We start from the raw sequence: 15,842 nt of genomic DNA on the forward strand, positions 1-15,842 counted from the left end.
AAGGGAAAGCCCATGCACTGCAACTGGAGAGTAGCCACAGCAGCAACGAAGACCCAGCACAGCCATAACAATAGACATTTTTTTCTTTTAGAAAAAGAAACCGGATGATGAGTTTCCTGGATTTTTATGACACACATGACAATTTTATGACATATTGAAAACACGTCTGTCACAGAGCCTCATGACACCTTGCCTTGCTGGCAACACACACCATCACAACAGCCAGTGTGGTCACGCATCACAGTCTTATCCTCCCACCTTAAGCTAAGTACGTGTGTGCATGCTAAGTCGCTTCAGTCGTGTCCATCTCTTTGTGACCCCTTGGGCTATAGTCCGATAAGTTCTTCTGTCCATGGGATTCTCCAAGCAAAGATACTGGAGTGGGTTGCCATTTCCTCCTCCAGGGGATCTTCTCGACCCAGGGGTCAAACCCACGTTTCTTTTGTCTCCTGCATTGCCGGGCAGGTTCTTTACTACGAGTGCCACCTGTGAAGCCTAAGCCTAGCATGCACCATCACAAATGATTGAATCGTGGTTTTACAGTCTCACAGACAGACACCAAAGATGCACTACAACACATGGGCTCCCTTCTCTCAGCTTCCTGGTGCTGAACTGAAGCTGGATAGTTCTCTTCTTCCATTTCTTCTCCAGATTCAGGCTGCAGACAAACCTTCCTTCAGCCCTCTGCCTCAGTTTCCCCATCACTGAAGTGAAGTGAAGTGAAGTGAAAGTCACTCAGTCATGTCTGACTCTTTGCAATCCCATGCACTATACAGTCCATGGACTTCTCCAGGCCAGAATACTAGAGTGGGCAGCCTTTTCCCTTCTCCAGTGGATCTTCCTAACCCAGGGATCAAACCCAGGTCTCCCACATTGCAGGCGGATTCTTTACCAGCTGAGTCACAAGGAAAGCCCAAGAATAGTGGAGTGGGTAGCCTATCCCCTCTCCAGTGGATCTTCCTGACCCAGGAATCGAACCGGGGTCTCCTGCATTGTAGGCGGATTCTTTACCAACTGAGCTTTCAGGGAAGCCCAATCCCTGAAAAGCTACCTCAAAAGTCTCCTCGCCAAGGTCCTGGGTCCCCAGCACAGTGAGTCCCGCTGTACTGATGAATCGAGGTCCCTGAGCCAACATGGGGAGCTGAGGTTCACAATCAGCCACCAGGGTCACCATCTCACCGTCCACACTGACTGCCACACGGTGCCACCTGCAAGCACACAGTCTCAGTGGAGGGGTGCTCCTCACTCACCCTCCCGGGATCCCCCACCCTCCCCATATTCACCTGCCATCCGTGAGGTTGACCTGCTGGGGGAGGGGGCTGAAGGAGTCACCTAGGAGGTCCAGAGCTGGCCCCAAGGCCAAGCCGAGCTGCCGGACGCCGCCCTCATCATAGATGGACAGAAGGACAGAACGGTTGGCCGGCTGGCCCCGCAGGGTGATCAGGATGGAGAAGTTCTCAGGAAAGTGCCCATCTGGGAGGGCAGAGGGAAGGGGGCAGTTCATGCTGTGACCCCAGCTCCCAGGATGACCCACAGCCCCTCTGGCCCTGACTCACCTTGGAAGAGCTCCTGCGTGGGGACACCAAGTGTGCCAGTCTTGCCCACCCGGAATGCTCGGTCGCCCTCCGGGACCCTCTGGGGGCAGAGGCCGGGTCCCTCAGGGATCCCAGCCTGGCCCCCCCGCATGCCCAGTGCCTTCAGCACATCCACAGGATCTACTAGAGAAAGAAGGCGGGGTGCAGGGCAGTTAGAACAAGCCCAGGACTCTGTGTGAGCAGCTCCAGTTTGGAGGACTCAGCATCCCCAACTGTGTTTATGGGTTGGGGGAAGGAGCAGGCCTGGGACCCGTGCTCCCCTCACCCCTCCACAGCTGTTCCGGCCTCATCAGCCTGTTGACTCCTGTTTTTTTTCCCTTGGTTTTTGGTGAGAAGAAAAAAAAGCTGACCTAGTTCTGGGATGAATCAAAGCTTCCTGGCCTGAGCCCCAGAGCCAGGCGGTCCCCCTCTCCACACTCCCCCGCACCAGCTCCCTGGGGCTGCTTCCCAGGCCTGAAGCCCCCTTGCCAGGGGAAACCCGCTTAGAGAGGAGGGGCTCCTTCTGTATGTCCTTCCCACCTCTTCCCTTGGCTCCACTCCCTCGGACATCCTCCCTCTGACCACACTCGTCCATGACTTCCTCTGACAACCTTCACCCATGACTTCCTCCCTCTGACCACCACCTCTCCTGGCTTCTTCCTCTGACCACCATCGCCCAGGACTTCCTCTCTTTGACCACTGCCATTTTGGATCTCTTCCCTCTGACCACACTTTATCTGATCCCCACTGATTTCTGGCCATGCCCTCTGACCTTCCTCTGCCTGACCCTGACCGTCTCCTTCTGACTACCCCCGACCTCTTTCCTCTGCCTATCCCAGTCTCTTTCAACCCATGACCTCCCCATTTCATCACCCTCTCCGACCTTCTCCTCTGACCACCTCTCCCTGATAACCTCCTGACTTCCTCCCTCTGACCCTCTCCCTCTCATCCCAGCAAAGGAAGAGACTGGTCCAGTCAGATCTTAACCCAGGCTGTCCTACCAGCCCCACCCGGTGCAGCCTGGCCAGTGCTAAGTAGAACCACATGGCTGGGCAAGGGTGGGCGGGGTCCTCCCCTGGGCCCAAAGCCCCTGCCTGATCCCCCTCCCCTCAGCAGACTGTCCCACTGACCCCCTGACCCAGCCTCTTGGCAGGAGCCAGATTCTGCCGAATCTGCCATGACCTCACCCCGGGGGCGGCTCGGCTGAGCTCACCATTGGGGAGCCAGGGTGAGGGGCCAGACTTGGGGGAGATCGGGGCTCAGATGTGGGCTTCCCATCTCCGCTCCCCCTGGGTCAGATCCCGCATTCACCAGACTACAGAGCCCTGTTCCAGCCTCAGCTCTCTCTTGCCCCAAACTTCTGCTATTTTTCCTTCTCTCCCCCTCCCCGCCTTCTCCCCATCCCACTTTCTGTGTCCAACTCTGAATCAGTCCCTCTCCCTCTCTCTTTTGCTAACTCACGCTCGCTCTCACTCTCTAGCTCTCTCTGTCTCTGCCTCTTGGTACTTCCCTGGTTCTCACATCTGTTTTTCTCTGCATGCCTCTCTCTATCTCTATGTGTGGATTACTCTCCCATCTCTCTCTCTCTCTCTTTCTCTCTCTCTTTCTATCCATACCCACTCCCCCCACCCCCCCACCCCCCCGCCCAACTCTGCTGCTTCCACCAGCCTCATCTTTAATTGCCTGAATTGCCTGTTCTGTGGCTGGGCTGTCATTAAGAGGTATTTGGGTTACAGCCCCCTGGGGCTAAGATCTGGACTCCCAGGCTCTCCTGACCACAAGGGTCACTCCTGGGTGGAATAATCAGCCCAGCTGCCCTCTCTGCAGGCTGGAGCCCCGGGGAGGGCTGAGATCCATGATTCCACCCAGCATGGCTCTCCCAGGCTCTCCTTTCACCCAAACTCAGAAGGATCTCCCCTCGACCGACTGCTCAATCACATTTTAAAAGCCTTCCCCATCATCTAACCCAAATGTCTCCTACTTCAATCTGTGTTCCTTCTGTCATGGCCTTTCAGAAACTAACTGCCTTTCTTTTCATAGCTGGCTTGGTGACAAGGAAATACACAAGAGGCATTGAGTTCTGCCTGCAGGACCAGAAGGTGGGGGTCTGTCAAGCACCCAGCTTGCCCTTCTCCCCACAGACTCTCCCCGGTGCTGGTTAGGACCCCAGGGAGATGCTGGGTGGGGTCTAGGATCTGGAGAAAGGCAGGCAGGGATCAGGCTGGGACATGGCTGGGACCCCTCAGATGTGTAGGGGAGCTTATATATGAATGTGCAAATGTGTATACGTGCCATAGTGTATGTGGATGAGACTGCAGGCATGTGTATGACTGACTCTATATGGTCCAGGGACTAGCTGAGCATGTTCTTTGTGGTGTCTCTATGTCTGTGAGTATTTGGCCTATGATGGAGTGTTTAGGTGCAGTTCTTGGACTTGTTCTGGGGTCCCAGCAGTGAGTCAGAGGTTCTGCAGGTGATTCAGGGAAATCTGTGATTGTTATAGCTCAAACTCGAGCTATAACAGATGCAGGCGTGGGGTTAACTGTGAGCCTGAGGCCAAGTCAGCGAGTGGGTGACTGGTTGAGAATATTTACTGCTTTGTGTGGATGCCAGTGGAAGAACGTGTGAGAGTTTGAAAGTGTAGGCGGGTGACAAAAGCCGAGGCCGTGTGGCGGACGGCTGATGGGGTTGCCTGGGCGTGGGCATCAGGTGTTTAACATTCTTGGCGTCCCAGGGGCCTTATATTCGGAATGCGTGCGTGAGATCGCACGACTGTGTGGATGTGTGAGCGTGGGAATGGGGCATAGGCTAATTTGGGATCATCTGCGTGAACAGGGACCTCTCTGAACTGCTGAGAAAGTGAGAAAGTTGGAGGGGCCAGGGTGCTCGGGTGGGGGTGGGCTGCGTCTGAGTTCACCTTAGTGGAGGATTACCGGGAGGGACTGACTTGGGGTATCTTAGACCAGGGAAACCCCCTCAGTCACACTTGAAGAACCACGACCTTCCCAAAGCCCGGGGCGCCCCCGACCCAGAACCCTGAGGGGCGGGGCGTGGCGTCCTGCCAGAACCGCACAGCTGGGCGTGCGTCAGCGCTGACTCATCCGTCCGGCGGCCCCCGGGACCCCCTGGGGGGGGCCCTGAGAAATTCCTCGGGAAAAACACCCGAGGCTTGCTCAGCTTGGGGGAGCAACTTCCACTCCCCCCACCACCCGGCCCGCACTCCGCCCCTCCCTTCCCTGAGCCCCGCCCCGTCTCGCCCCTCCCCAGGGCCCTCCCGAGGCCCTGTCCATGGTGCTGATCCCGGCTCTGGGGAGCGCGGGGTGGGGGAGGGGGTCAGGGATGTGGGGGAAAGGAGGTGGGAGTGCGCTAACTGGGCACAAAGGAGGAAGAGGAAGAATAAGGTGAAGCCATTTGGGGAGCCGCCAAGGGAGCTCTGAATCCCAGGTCAACCCTCTCCCCTACAAGTCCCCACCTACCATCCCCCTTAGAATGATCCTCATGGGCAGTTATTTACCTATGTATCCCCCAAGTCACAACCACAGCCCTCATAGCGTCACCCAGAGACACACAATCAGAGACACACGCATAACACGCGCGGTTATTCTTAAAAATCAGCCCCACACACAGACACACACTCGCAATACAACTCAATCACAGATTCTCCCAGGGATTATCCCATCGCCCATATCCATACAATCGTCAACTCCCACTCCGAGCACACACATAATTTCACTCTAAATGCCCCCAAGCTCATGGCTGCGCACGCACACATACCTATAAATTGCATGCATTCCCATGCACACACCACGAAACAGGGTCACAGGTTTCCATGCCTCCCCAAACTGTCACACCCGCAAACCGCCCAGAGTCAAACACTAGCGCCCCACGCAACGTGCACACCCGCATTCCCCACTCCGCGGCGTCTCTGGGAGCCTCGCTGGACCCTGCACTCTAGGTCCTATTTCCCCTTTCCCAGCTCACCGGCCTGCGTCCGGGGTAGAAGCTGCAAAGAGGCCAGGAGCAGGCAGAGGCCGGCCCGCGGCTGGCCCGGGCCCCGGCGACTCCCCATCCCGGTGGGGCCCACACTCAAGGCGGGGGACCAGCCCGGGCGGCTGCGGGGCGCGGCGTCTCCTCGGGCTCGGTGCAGTCCCTCCGCGGCCGACTCCACTCTGGATCCGCAGGAGACTGCCCGAGACCCCGCCCTGGCCTCTCCCTGCGCTCCAGCGCCCGGCCAGGCGGAGCTCAAGGGAGGGGGGCCAGCTGACAGCTGGTGTGGGGAATTGGGAAAGTTTGTGCTGAGCGCTGATTGGACGGCTAAGGGTGGAGCCCTGGGCCGGGAGCTGGGCCCTTTTTGCCCCACCCCACAGTAGCGGAGAGTGAAAGAGCCGGCTTAAAACTAAATATTATTTAAAAAAAAAAAAAAAAAAACAACTAAGATCATGGCACTTGGCCCCATGACTGCAGCCATGAAATCAGAAGACGACTGCTTCTTGGCAGGAAAACAATGACAAACCTAGACAGTGTGGTGGAAAATACAGACATTACTCTGCCGGCAAAGGTCCGTATAGTCAAGGCTGTGGTCTTCCCAGTGGTCAGGTACAGTTGTGACAGTGGAGGGTAAAGGCAGAATGCCAAAGAATTGATACCTTCGAAATGTGGTGCTTTAGAAGACTTCTGAAACTCCCTTGGACAAGGAGATCAAAACCATCAAATCTTAGGGAAATCAACCTGAATACTGGTTGGAAGGACTGCTGCTGAAACTGAAGCTCCAGTATCTGATGTGAACAGCCGGCTCGTTGGAAAAGTCCCTGATACTGGGGAAGATTGAGGGCAGAAGAGTGCATCAGAGGATGAGATATCTGAATAGCATCACCGATGCAATGGACATGAACTTGGGCAAACTTCAGGAGATGGTGAGGGACAGGGAGGCCTGGTGTACTTCAGTCCATGGGGTTGCAAAGAGTCAGACACAACTGGCCGACTGAACAATAACAGTAGTGGAGGAGGGTCATTCCCACCCAGCCTTAAATTCCAGGGTCCCAGACTTTTTCTCCAAACAGGCTCTGTCGAAGAGCTTAGTTGCTTTCAAACCTGCAGCCTCCATCTAGGGCCTGGAATTAGAGGCTAGAGCTTTATACCAGATCCTTTGTCTCAGTCAGGCCCCTAAATGGGGTCCCAGCCTGATGCTAAATCCTCACCCACCTGTCTGACCCCACAATAAGGTACCAGCCTCACCCCGTCTCCCCTGTGTGTGCTCAGTCATGCCTGACTCTTTGGAGACCTCATGGGCTATGGCTTGCCAGGCTCCTCTGTCCATGGAATTCTCCATGCAAGAATACTGGAGTGGGTTGCCTTTTCCTTCTCCAGGGGATCTTCCTGACCCAGGGTCAAACCTGGGTCTCCTGCATCACAGGCAGATTCTTTGTTGTCTGAGCCACCAGAGAAACCCAAACTCTTGATCTTCAAATAAAGCCCCCCACCTCCATCCTCCTCGCTCTTCTCCCAGACTCAGATCCCAGCGGGACATCCCAGGCAAAACTCCGAATCCTTATGCATTTCCCTATTAAATCAGGGAGTCTGGTCCTACCCTCAAGCAGGGCACTGCTGCAGGGAGGGGTGGAGCCCTGTCATTCCTGGGGTGAAGCAGAACGCTCCCTTCACCCCACTGGGAACCCTCCCCACCCCAGTGTGAGGGGGACCCAGGGGGTCAGGTCAGGCGGAGCTGTCTGTGCAATTGAACAAGCGCAGACAGGCAGGATCTGAGAGCTTCCGCAGGGAGGAACCCAAGGGGCGTGTCCCGGGCCCTGAACTGCCCCGCCCCCCATGGGGAAGAGGGAGAAGCCTCCCTCCCGGCCTCTGACTCTTACACAAAGAGACTTTGTGTCCCTGGGGAGGAGGGGGTGGGGACCCATCTGGCGTGAGGGGGAGGGGGGGCCCTGAGTGGGAGGAGGAGAGGGAATCTCCTCAAGTCATTTCTCTTCCCTCTTCAGGGACACCCGGAGACCAAGACTCCCCTAGCTGAAGACCCATGAAGTTCCTGCCCTGCCCTGTTTTGTTGGGAAGTTCTTCCTATAGTCTAACCTCATCTTCTGCCATTTCTATGCCCTTTCTCTCTTTGAAAGGACCCTTCTGGGACCACACTCTCTCCACCAGAGATTCTTTGCCCAGGGTAGAAACAGCAAGAGAACACCCCTACTCATTCCCCATGCACCCCAACTCCCCCCGCCAGCCCTGAATAACTTACCATCATAACGAAAGCCCCCAGTTATGAGTGTATTGGGGAGGAGAGGAAATATTTGACAGATAAAAAGAAAGGACTATATTGAAGTTAAGGGATTCTCCTCCCCCCCCCCGCCCCCGCCCCCGCCCCCGCCCCACCATCCTCCCGCCCGGTGGCTGCCTGTGCAAGGTCAGTTCATAATTGAGGGATCCCAGGGTCCCTTCACGCTGCTGGGGATCAGGTGGAGGGTGCTTAGGAGAGAGCAGATGAGCGGATGACAGGTGGTGGGAGTCAGCTGCTGGCCAGTGGAGGTCACGCGTCCAGGGAGGAATCAACATGGCCGATGCACCCCGGACTGTACTCATCTCAGGATGCTCCTCTGGGATCGGCTTGGAGCTGGCAGTGCAGCTGGCTCATGACCCCAGGCAGCGCTACCAGGGTAAGGGGACTGGAGGTGGGGAGGACAGGCCAGGAAAGACAGGAGTGGGCATGGTTTCCCAGGACCCCTCAGCTCTCCCCGAACTATTTCCGCTAGTCCATGCCTTCAGCTGCCTTGGTGAACTTGGAGAGAACCCAGAACACCGAGAGGCCCCCTTCCCACCTCTGCTTGTGAATCATCCCCCATCCAAAGAAAGCTTCTGATGCACCTATTGGGTCTCAGATTTTAGGTGTGGAAATACAGCTGCAAAAAAAAAAAGACAAAAATCTGGGGGAGGAGAGGGAAGACAAATACTAAACAGATAATTTAATTGTATTATATGGCTAGTGCTGATGAGTGGTCAGAAGCAAAATAAAGGAAGCGGGGTGGGCGTGTGTGATATTTTTAGAAGGGCTGGCTGGGGAGGACTTTTCTGAGGTTTCACTTACGCGTTCCCCTCCCCCACACCTCCCCAGATTACTATTCAGTGATAAGCCTCTTAAGTGACCCTGACCTTGAGGGTTTGGGGAGGGGAGGGCGCTGTATATCTAAAGACTTGGCCTCCTGCCGCTCTAGAGTCAATGGCCCCAATCTGCACCCCACCCAGAACCTCTGACCCAGAGCACACTACAGTGGAAGCAGCCAAAGGGCCATTACTTAATAGGAGGATGCAAGGGTGAGGACATTGCCCCACTTGGCAAGGCTGCTTCTCCCAGGGCTCTGCTCTCTGTCTTAGAGAGATGCACAACTTTGGCAAAACCCATGGTCAGAGGAGCCTGGCGGGCTACAGTCCATGGGGTCGCAGAGAGTCGGATTTGACTTAGCAACTAAACAACAAGGATAAATTAGGCAAGAAACTTCATTTTGTTGAGACTTGGTGAGTTAATGGGGATAATAACATTATGTATGTGTTCTGATTACTACTGTTAAAAACAGAGCACCCAAAAATGTATGGCATACAACAGCTGTGATCACTTTTCTTGAGAGATTTACAAAGGTTGTGAATTTGGAAGAGCTCAGCTGGGCAGTTCAGGCTCAAGGTCAAAGGCTACAAAGAGAACAGAGGAGACTGGAACATGTCAGGGTTGGGCAGACATCTCTCTCCCTTCCAGCCATCTCGGGGCTGCTTCATGGGGTCTTTCTGTCTGGGCTGGCTTGGGCTTCCTCCTAGCATGGTGGCCTCAGGACAGGGCTGCTATAGGGTAGCTAAAGGCTTCAAGAGTAAGTGTTCCAGCAAGCAAGGCAGAAACTGCAACATCTTTTCCATCCTAATCTCCGAAGCCACACAGTGTTACCTTTACCACAGTCTATTGATTCCCAGCCAGTCACAGGATTCAAGAATCAGATTTCATGTCCTGCTGGGTGAGAAGCTACATTGTAGAAGAGCATGAGCAATAAAAGATATTGTGGCCATCTTTGGAAAATAAGTCAATGACCTAATCATAGGATTCCTGTGAGGATTAGAGTTAGCACTTATTAAAAAATGTTTAGCATAGTATATGGCACATAGTAGGTATTCAATAAATTGCAATCTATGCTGATGATGTAAATGTGGCTATTCATACTTACATGTGCATATTTGCACATATGTTGACTTTATTTTTTTATTGGAGGATAAGGTGGTGCTAGTTATAAAGAACCCACCTGCCAATGCAGGAGATGTGAGATACACGGGTTCAATCCCTGGGTCAGAAAGATCCCCTGGAGAAGGAAATGGTAACCCACTCCAGTATTCTTGCCTGGAGAATCCCATGGACAGAGGAGCCTGGCAGGCTATGGTCCATGGCGTCACAAAGAGTTGGACATGAAGTGACTTAGCACAGCACAGTGGCTTTACAATGTTGTGTTGGTTTCTGCCATACAATGCGAATCAGCCACAATTCTATTATATCCCCTCCTTCCCACTCCCATTCCTCTAGGTCATCACAGAATGGAGGCTGGGCTCCCTGTGTTAAACAGCAGCTTCCCACTATCTATTTTACACGTGGTAGTGTATATATGTCAATGCTACGTTCTCAATTCATCCTACCCTCTCCTTCCCCCACTGTGTCCATTCTCTACATCTGTGTCTCCATTCCTTCCCTGCAAATAAGCTTACCAGTACTATTTTTCTAGATTCCGTATATATGCGTAATATACAACATTTGTTTTTGTCTTTCTGACTTACTTCACTCCATATAACAGGCATATGTTGACTTTAGATGTGCAGGCATTTCCTTTCTCAAGCCAACCTGTTCTATGTTTATTTTATTGTCTTACCTACTGGTTCTGAATTCCTTGAGGGCATGCACTTTATCTTATTTCATGGGATAGCCTCTGCACCTCGAATAGGGCATAGGGTAAAGTGAACGTAAATAAATGTTTGTTAGATGAATGGATGGATGGATGGAGGTACATATAAATGTCTGTACATAAGTATGCATTTGTGATTGTATGGTGAATGTAGATGTGTAAACCTATGAGTCTCCATTCCTCTGTGACATTCCTCATGCAGTATCACAGGAACATGGAAGTTCACTCATAGGGTAAAGGAACCCCAGTGCCTGCTCCAACTCTGCTCTCTGTTCCCAGTGGTGGCCACCATGAGGGACCTGGAAAAGAAGGGGACACTGGAGGCAGCCGCTGGGGAGGCTCTGGGTCAGACCCTCACCGTGGCCCAGCTGGACGTGTGCAGTGATGAGTCAGTGGCCCAGTGTCTCAGCTGCATCCAGGGAGGGGAAGTGGACGTGCTGGGTGAGTCTGAGCATCCCCTGGGGTCACTTGCCTCCTCCTTGGCCTAAGCAGAGATCCTCAATCACAGCAAGCCCTCTCCAGTGTCTGGGAACCAGCCCTATTGTTTGACCAGCAACCTCTGACACTGTATGGAAGGGGTAGACCAGTTGGCTAAGAGCCCAGGATACCATTCAGTTTATTAAAGAAACAAAAAATAAATTGAGATCTGGGAATAGGGTGGATTTTTTTTAATGGAACTTCTCACGTATGAAGAAAACCATACGTGGTTGGGGAAATTAATTTGATGAGTCATTGAGGGAAAGGAGCATGATGAAGAAGCAACTCATGGTCCCTAAATGGTCCTCTAAGAAGGGGTGGATGTGGCTGTTTTGATGCAATTTGGGGTCAGAGCTGAATTGCTCATGCATTGAAGGAGAGGCTGTTCCCAGCAGTCCTCTTCCCCACCCAGGGTTAAGAGTCCCCTATAACAAATGCTAAACTGTATCTAAAGATTTTCAAGGCTCCACATTTGTCTGCCCTAGACACCCTGGATTAACCCCAGACCTGGAGTGGGGGGAGGGGGGAACAATTTAGTGAGTGTCCTAGGGAAAGTGACCCTAGAAGGGTTGGGGGACTTCAAAGTAACCCTCACTCCTACCCACCTTAGTGAATAATGCTGGAGTGGGCCTGGTGGGGCCCTTGGAAGGGCTCAGCCTAGCTGCCATGCAGAACGTCTTTGATACCAACTTTTTTGGGGCTGTCCGGCTGGTCAAAGCTGTGCTTCCCAGCATGAAGAGGAGGCGACAGGGCCACATCGTGGTGGTCAGCAGTGTCATGGGGCTGCAGGGTGAGTCCTGAGGATCCAATGCTGGGAATCCTCCCAGTGTCTGACCCTCCCCCAGCTGGAAGGATGGCAACTAGGTTTTAACTCATATTCCCTACATAGGCCTGCATTGAGAAGAATACTGAACTTCAGGAGGAAGAAGTTCTGGGATAGATTAATTATGTCTACCATGGTACAGGAGTAGACAGGGCTGGTATACATGCTGCCAATGGCCACCCACATCCATTATCAACCCCACTTCTGGAGACCTCCAAAAATCTCTTCCAACCATCCCACAAAATTGAAAGGAACCATCAGCACTCCTCCGGAGACTCCTTCTTGCCAGATCCCATCAGACCCCAGAGATGTCTAGATCTGGGACTCTGAGGTTCTGCAGGAAAGAGAGTGGTGATTGACTAGAGATGTCTGCTATAGGCCTACTATGGAGGCCACCTACTTGCCATCCTTGTGCCTGCTCTTTCCTCCTTGAGCTCCTCTCAACTTCCTTCCTCTCCCTGGAAATTTCCTTGGAGCTGCCTCTCTCTCCAGCAGCCCCCTAAGGAATCCACCCTACTTGTAACCCTGACATGGAAAATCTGCATTTACCCAGCTCTCTGGTCCCTCTTCCAGCTACACTCCCTGACTTTGGGGGGACACATTCACTGTTCAATAAAGGGGCCAATAAAGACCCTGGTGAGTGGGGTTGTCCTTGTGGATCCCAGGAATCCCATGACCAAGCAGCCCAAGCGTTTAGAGGATGGAGGGAAATAGGAGAGTTCCTTGGACTAAGGATGGATGGAACACTACAAGGAAGAGGTGGGACCTGGCACCCCAACTTCATCCTGACCCCACATGGTCCCATAACACACTACCAAACACCCACCACATTGGCCCCAGATATCCTCTGATCTCTAATCCTCTTTGCTCTGTCTCCCAAGACCCCATCCCTCTGGACCCACCAAGCCCACCACCCAGACCCCCAAAGGGCCTGCCTTCCTGCCATCTTCTCAGGTGTCGTGTTCAACGAAGTCTACGCGGCCTCCAAGTTTGCCATGGAGGGGTTCTTCGAAAGTCTGGCTGTCCAGCTGCTACAGTTCAACATCTTGTGAGGCGGGCATTTGGACAGTGATGGGGGGATGGAGGCAGTGGCAGGACAGACAAGGAGAGAGGAGTAGCAGAGGAGACGGGTGGGAGCAAGGAGGCATGAAATAACAATGGGAGACATGGGGAAGTGAGGAGAAAAGAGGGACAGTATCGGAGACTTTCCTGGCGGTCCAGTGGTTAAGACTTCACTTCCAATGCAAGAGGCATGGCCTCAATCCTTGGTCAGGGAACTAAGATCCTACATGTCATGCAGCCACAAAAAAAAAAAAAAAAAAACAGAGACAGAGAGAGAGACAGTATTAGACAAAATGGGGTATCTGGCATTTGGGGGGCACCAGACTCTCTCCCCTCCCCCTTTTCTCAGCATCTCCCTGGTGGAGCCAGGCCCGGTTGTCACAGAATTTGAGGGCAAGCTCCTAGAGCAGGTTTCCACAGCCGAGTTCCCAGGCACCGACCCTGACACCCTGAGCTACTTTCGAGATCTGTACCTCCCAGCCTCCAGGGAGCTCTTTCACAACGTGGGACAGAGCCCACAGGATGTAGCCAAGGTGAGGTGGGGCCTGGAGCCCCAAGACATGGCTCAGGTATGTGAGGGGGCCCCTCCCTACAGAAACCCTGCCCCTCCTTGGGTCCCAGAGCTCAGGACTCCACCCCACAGGTCATCGTCAAGGTCATCGGCTCGGCCAGACCACCCTTGCGCCGACAGACCAACACCCGCTACACTCCACTGATCGCACTCAAGGCCATGGACCCCTCCGGCAGCCTGTATGTGCGAACCTCCCACTGCCTGCTCTTCCGCTGGCCACGCCTCCTCAACCTTGGCCTTCGGTGCCTGGCCTGCAGCTGCTTCCGCACCCCAGTGTGGCCCCGATGAACAGAGCCTCACCCAACCCTCCTCACCCCTGAACAACCAAGCCTCTTTAGTTCACACCCCTCTCTGGATGTACGACCCTTCACTCATTCATTCATTCATTCATTCAACAAACTCTGCCTGACACATTTTTGTGTCTGGGCATTGCTGGAACCCCAGAGAGCACTCAGCCTCCAGGTACAGACCCCTCTGTGGTCAAGGCTAGGAGCAGAGAGAGCGGACCCTAGGATCCTGGCATCCTGGGCTGAGGAGCCCAGATCAGAGAGCTGGAGTTGTGTCCGGGAACGCAAGGAAGTCTTCCTGGAGGAGGGGGCGTTGTCCCTGGACCTTGAAGGATGAGACAGGCTGTCTCAGTCAACCTCTGGACTTCATTATCTTCAGTCTAGGAATTTAGGAATGATCCAAACATTCCCATCCCTCCTCCCCTCCTACACACACACTCAAAGCTGGTTTGACTAAGGGGTTTCCAGACATTCTGGTCACATACTCCATCAGAAGGGCTTCCCAGGTGGTGCTAGTGGTAAAGAACCTGCCTGCCAATGTAGGAGATATAAAAGATGAGGGTTCGATTCCTAGGTTGGGAAAATCGCCTGGAGGAGGACATGGCAACCCACTCCAATATTCTTGCCTGGAGAATCCCCATGGACAGAGGAGCCCAGCGAGCTACAGTCCATAGGGTCACAAAGAATTGGACATGAAGGAAGCAACTTAGCACACATGCAATCCATCAGTAAAATGTGTTTGCATACATACCAGCAATGTATGTATATTTTTTCATAAAATATATATTTGCAGCTAATAGTAATCACTGTAGTAATAAAGCTCAATTTCTCATGTATAAATAAAAACATTAAAAAGAAATAGGGCCTTTCTCACACCTATTAGCATGACTACATTTTTTTAATGCCCAGAAAATAGCAAGTGTTTGCAATGATGTAAAGAAACTGGAACCCTGTGCACTGTTGGTGGGCATCCCAGATGGATCAGCAGGTAAAGAATCCACCTGCAATGCAGAGACACAGGAGACTCAGGTTCAATCCCAGGGTCAGGAAGACCCCCTGGAGAAGGAAACGGCAACCCACTCCAGTATTCTTGCTTGGAAAATCCCATAGACAGAGGAGCCTGGCAAGCTACAGTACATGGGGTCGCAAAGAGTCGGACCTGACCGAGCACTTGGCACGTTAGGCATTAGGCAGGCACTGTTGGTAAGAATGTAAAATGGTGCAGCCCCTACGGAAAGTGGTAAGGCAGTTCCTCAAACAGTGAAATAAAATTATCATACGACTCAGCAGTTCCATTCCTTGGTATTACCCAAAAGAACTGAAAAGATATTGTACGCCCATGTTCAGCACAGCATTGTCCACAATAGGCAGAAGGAGGAACCAACCCAAATGTCCATCAACAGATGACTGGATAAACAAACTGTGATCCATCTGTACAATGGAATATTTATTCAGCCTTAAAAAGGAAGGAAATTCTGACACGTGCTAAAACATGGATGAAACGTGAGGACATTCTGCTGAGTGAAAGAAGCCAGACACAAAAGGATAAATACTGTATGATTCCACTTATAAGAGGTCCCAGAGGAGTCAGATTCAAAGAGACAAAGTAGAACGGTGGGTGCCAGGGGCTGGGAAATGGGGGAATGGAGAGTTAGTGGTTAATGGCGATAGCATTCCAATTCTGCAAGATGAAGAAAGAGTTCTTGGAGATGGATGGTGGTGGCAGTTACACAACATTGTAAATATACTTATCACTAACGAACTGGAGGGGCTTCACTGGTGGCTCAGTGGTAAAGAATCCACCTGCCCATGTAGAAGACAATCCCTGATCAGGGAAGATCCCCCACACCGCGGAGCAGCTGAGCCTGTGTACCACAACTGTTGAGCCTGTGCTCTAGAGCCTGGGAGTCACCATTACTGAAGCCCGAGAGCCCTAGAGCCCATGCTCTACAACAAGAGAAGCCACTGCAACGAGAAGCCCAAGTACCACAGCTAGAGAGGACTAGACTAGAGAGCAGTCCTTGCTCACTGCGACTAGAGAAAGGTGGCACACAGCAATGAAGATGCAGCACAGCTAAAAATAAATGAGCAAATTTAAAAAAAAATCTAGTCAACTAT

The 15,842-nt window shown here is 52.8% G+C and overlaps 2 protein-coding genes across 5 annotated transcripts in view; one reads left to right on the forward strand and one right to left on the reverse strand.

The window, feature by feature from the left end:
* The window catches only part of COL5A3 (collagen type V alpha 3 chain), a 44,729-nt gene extending 38,902 nt beyond the window's left edge, over nucleotides 1–5,827 (reverse strand). The window contains exons 1-4 of one of the 3 annotated variants that reach the window (XM_086409208.1): nucleotides 5,556–5,827; nucleotides 1,557–1,718; nucleotides 1,284–1,473; nucleotides 1,052–1,208 (exon numbers count right to left, since the gene is read on the reverse strand). In XM_086409208.1, coding sequence (XP_086265334.1) covers nucleotides 1,052–1,208; nucleotides 1,284–1,473; nucleotides 1,557–1,718; nucleotides 5,556–5,643 — 597 coding nt within the window. In that variant the 5' untranslated portion in view covers nucleotides 5,644–5,827. The remainder of the gene's footprint in view (nucleotides 1–1,051; nucleotides 1,209–1,283; nucleotides 1,474–1,556; nucleotides 1,719–5,555) is intronic. The other 2 variants (XM_086409206.1, XM_086409207.1) reach the window with 2 other exon arrangements.
* Nucleotides 5,828–7,991: 2,164 nt separating this feature from the next.
* RDH8 (retinol dehydrogenase 8) lies at nucleotides 7,992–14,599 on the forward strand. 2 transcript variants are annotated; one of them, XM_086409210.1, is made up of 6 exons: nucleotides 7,992–8,233; nucleotides 10,784–10,945; nucleotides 11,592–11,771; nucleotides 12,759–12,852; nucleotides 13,216–13,399; nucleotides 13,510–14,599. In XM_086409210.1, the coding sequence occupies exons 1-6, from the start codon at nucleotides 8,131–8,133 to the stop codon at nucleotides 13,723–13,725; spliced, it is 939 nt and encodes a 312-aa protein (XP_086265336.1). In that variant the 5' UTR covers nucleotides 7,992–8,130; the 3' UTR covers nucleotides 13,726–14,599. The 2 variants fall into 2 exon arrangements, with proteins under 2 accessions (XP_086265336.1, XP_086265335.1); XM_086409209.1 differs by having other exon boundaries at nucleotides 13,488–13,886.
* The last annotated feature ends 1,243 nt before the right edge of the window (nucleotides 14,600–15,842 follow it).

The sequence above is a fragment of the Bos grunniens genome, chromosome 7, assembly GCF_055505025.1.
Source record: "Bos grunniens cultivar Pamir isolate PY7600 chromosome 7, Bosgru_T2T1.0, whole genome shotgun sequence".
In the NCBI taxonomy this organism is placed as follows: Eukaryota; Metazoa; Chordata; class Mammalia; order Artiodactyla; family Bovidae; genus Bos; species Bos grunniens.

Bases quoted from the DNA above. Each gene is read 5' to 3' on its own strand.
- RDH8 (XM_086409209.1), top strand. From the start codon at position 8,131: ATGGCCGATGCACCCCGGACTGTACTCATCTCAGGATGCTCCTCTGGG. The intron at 11,772-12,758 runs GTGAGTCCTGAG...CCATCTTCTCAG, and splicing joins CAGTGTCATGGGGCTGCAGG to GTGTCGTGTTCAACGAAGTC. The intron at 12,853-13,215 runs GTGAGGCGGGCA...CCCTTTTCTCAG, and splicing joins CTGCTACAGTTCAACATCTT to CATCTCCCTGGTGGAGCCAG.